At 56.6% G+C, this 3,380-nt stretch overlaps 1 protein-coding gene across 1 annotated transcript in view; it reads right to left on the reverse strand.

Annotated features, from left to right (window-relative positions):
• The window catches only part of C1QTNF4 (C1q and TNF related 4), a 2,341-nt gene extending 1,813 nt beyond the window's left edge, over nucleotides 1-528 (reverse strand). Inside the window, exon 1 of the mRNA XM_029915535.1 lies at nucleotides 5-528. Coding sequence (XP_029771395.1) covers nucleotides 5-495 — 491 coding nt within the window. The 5' untranslated portion in view covers nucleotides 496-528. The remainder of the gene's footprint in view (nucleotides 1-4) is intronic.
• Nucleotides 529-3,380: the final 2,852 nt, after the last annotated feature.

Raw genomic sequence — 3,380 nt, forward strand, 5'->3', positions numbered from 1 at the left:
GCGCGCAGGCGCGTCTGCGTCCGCGTACACCAGGTAGCCGCTGAAGGTGGCACCCGGGGCTCCGAGCGCGTACTGCGGGGCGCCGTGCAGCCGCAGCCACACCGTGTCGCCGTAGTCGAGCTGCAGCATGGCGCTCTGGCTGGCAGCGCGCCGCGCGCCCGGCCGCCGCTGCTCGTCGAAGGCCAGCGCCTGCACCTCGTCGCGGTTGCGCACCAGCATCACCGACAGGCTCTTGTGTGGGGCCTTGCCAGCGGTGAAGGAGAAGAAGTAGGCGCCGGGCACGCGGCAGCGGAACTGGCCTGTGGCCGCGTCGAAGTCGCCGCCGATGTTCACGTACACCTTGTCGAAGGTCACCGCCATCTCCGATGTGCCCTCCAGCGGGGTGGTGCGTGCGGCGGAGAAGGCCGAGCGCAGCTCCGTCGAGCCCGAGCCCGGAGCCGGCCCCAGGGCCCAGCAGGCGGCAGGGCCCAGCAGGCCCAGCAGGAGCAGCAGCATCGTGCCTGGGTCAGGGAGGCAGAAGGGGAAGGGGGGTGGACGGTTGTGCAGGGGACGCCTCCAAATGTCCGGAATTCCGAGACTGGGAGACGATTATTTTCACAGCCCTGCCCTTGACCCACAACTAGGACTCGGCTTCCTACACACTTGGACTAGATCATTGATTCTTAAACTACAGCCGGCCTCAGGGGCCCGCAAGAGCTTGTTAGAACACACAATGTTGGGCGCCTACCCCTAGAATTTCCATTCACTAGGTTTAGGATGAGGCTTGAGAATTTTCTCATTTCTAACAAGTTCCCGGCAAGGCAGATGCTACTGGTCTAGGAACCACACTTTGGGAACAACCATTAGTTTGGGCCAGCGAGTCTCTCTCTCTCTCTCTCTCTCTCTCTCTCTCTCTCTTTCTTTTTGTAAGCACTGAACACTTACCTCAAGTGAAAGCTCACACACCCGTACCACAGATACAAACAGAAAGGTTGTAAGAAGCCTATAGTCCTGTCAGCTGGGTTTACCCTCTCTCCACCTTGGCACCACAGAGGGCGGTCTCTGAGTTTCCTTCCGCCTGCTTTGCTGCATTTTCCTGTGGGTATACTGTGGACCTTGCCTGCCCCTCACTCAGGCACTAGCCCTCTGCACTGATGTCCTTTATGGTGGCCACTGTTTCAACTCTCATCTGGGCAGGAAAGGACATAGCTGCTTGTTGACCCCTGTCCTGGCCTCTGACCCACTGGAGGCTCAGCTCCCACTCTGCACTCCCCAGGGGCCCTTGCAGTAAAGAGGCCAGAACAGTAGGGCTTTGACATAGGTCCCTCCCCCCATGAAATCTGAGTAAGAGACAGTGGCTCTTCCCTCAGGGCCTGAGGGCTGGTTGCTGAGGGCAAGGGGAGAACGAGGGGCTGCTATGACTAGAGCAGGAGGGCAACAGTCCCGGCAAGGCTTTGACAAGATTGTGGGCTCAGAAGCTTTATTTCTCAGCAGTGGTGGAGTGAAGGGCTGACAGCTGTATCTGGGCTCAGTTCCTGGCTCTACTGCTTAAATGCTGAGAAACCTTAGGCGAGTTCCTTAGTTTCTCTGGGCATGGCTGTCTTTATGTAAGTGGGGAGGAGACCTGCCTCACAATCGTACCGGGAGGATGCCGAGACAGCACGTGTGAACAGTTTGTGAAAGGCACTGCGGCCCAGGTGTGCAGATGCTTCTGTTCTTGGCCTTGAGAAAAGTGCTCTGATCAAGGTCCTGACATAAGGAATGAGGGGCTCAGTAACTCCTGCCCTTGGGGGCTTGTGAAGGCATCACTTAACTCCTCCATGCTTCCTATTAGGGCACAGGCTCTGGGGATTGTATACCCAAAGGCCCTGAAGTGGAGACAAAGCAGGAAAGAAAATGAGATGGCAACAGCCCCGGATGTGGGCTTCCATGGGGAGCACCCTGGGAGTGTGTGTAGCTTGGGGTCTCTTAGAGCCCCTGGGGCTTGCTGAGAAGGGTTGGCAGGTGCGGTTGTGCACCTTGCGGTTGGCGGGCACTGGAGTCTGGTCCACATTCTACTTGCCCAGCGGTGCAGAGCTGCTGCACCTGGGGAAGAGTGTGCCTCTTTCTAATTCTCACAATAAAGACCTCAAGTCCCTAACCTAGCTGAACATTCCAGAGGAAGTGCCTTTTCTAATTCCTACAAAGGCACCCCATGGGCTAGCCAACACCCTTGATGTAGGCAGGGAAGAGGGTAGGGACCCATCTACAGGAGTGAAGACTGCACTTCATGAGTATTCCCTTTTGCAAAGTTCTTTGGACACGTCTGGTCTCGCAGCAACCCTGCGAGGCAGGGGGGCCCTCTCCCATTTTATAGATGAGAAAGTCAAGGCCCAAACAAGGGGAAGCACTTTGGTCCAAGGTTACCATGCCCACGGAGGCAACCTTGAACCAAGGTCTTTCGATTCCAAATTCAGTATGCCTTTCCATCATCTTTTCCTCCTAGATGTAGATATTTACAGCCAACCTGTCCATAGCCTCAGTTTCCCTTTTTGCAAAAAGAGGAGGAGAGATAAGTGAAATGAATCTTGGGATCCAGGACAAAGGAGAAAGAAAGTAAAAAAGCAAAACCAACGAGACAAGCAGAAACTTTAGTGTTTTGCCTTCTGGGAATATGGAAACATCTCCCCACATCCTGACCCCACACCCCCCCCTCGCAGGTCCTACCCCAGGAGCACCTGCCCACCCTAACCTCAGCAATCTCCCTGCAGAATCTGGTGCCCCCCCGCGAGGGCCAGAGGGCCCCCCCAGGATGTCCAGTAAGTACCCAGTCTCTGCCCATTTCTCACCCACCACTGCCCACTTCCTGGGTCCCTAGGTCCCCATCCTTCCTTAAACCCCCTTCCCTGCTCAGGTCAGAGGCGGGGGGTCAGGTGGGCCTCATAGCTTCAGGAAAGGAAATGGCTGTTCCTAGCTCTGCCCAGGTGAGGCTTAAAATAATCATCTTCAAAGAGAAAAAACTGGGACACACAGGGCTGGGGCAGACCCAGAGCCCCGGAACCCACGGGGAAGGTGCCGCGATGTCAAGCAAAGGGGACCTTAGAGCCCCGCTCCCCGCCAAGCCCCACTCCCCAATGACCCCCTCCCTCGAGCCCCGCCAGAACCACCCCCCACCTTGAAAGCCCCCCATGTTCCCAAAAATGTAAGTCCCCCTTTTACAGAAACCAATTAATCCTTTCTCCTGAATAAAGAAATCTCTCGGGAAGGGATACCCCAGACCTCCCCCCATCCCAGCCTTCATCCATCCATCCCTTCGGAGTGAAAGCCCTTGAGCCTCTTTCATGAAAAAGCTCTCAGGTCCTCCTTTCAGCAAGAAAGGACCCGATTCCCCGCGCCTTCGCCCGCCCCCGCTTCCATACGGG

The sequence above is a fragment of the Suricata suricatta genome, chromosome 11, assembly GCF_006229205.1.
Source record: "Suricata suricatta isolate VVHF042 chromosome 11, meerkat_22Aug2017_6uvM2_HiC, whole genome shotgun sequence".
Classification (NCBI taxonomy): domain Eukaryota; kingdom Metazoa; phylum Chordata; class Mammalia; order Carnivora; family Herpestidae; genus Suricata; species Suricata suricatta.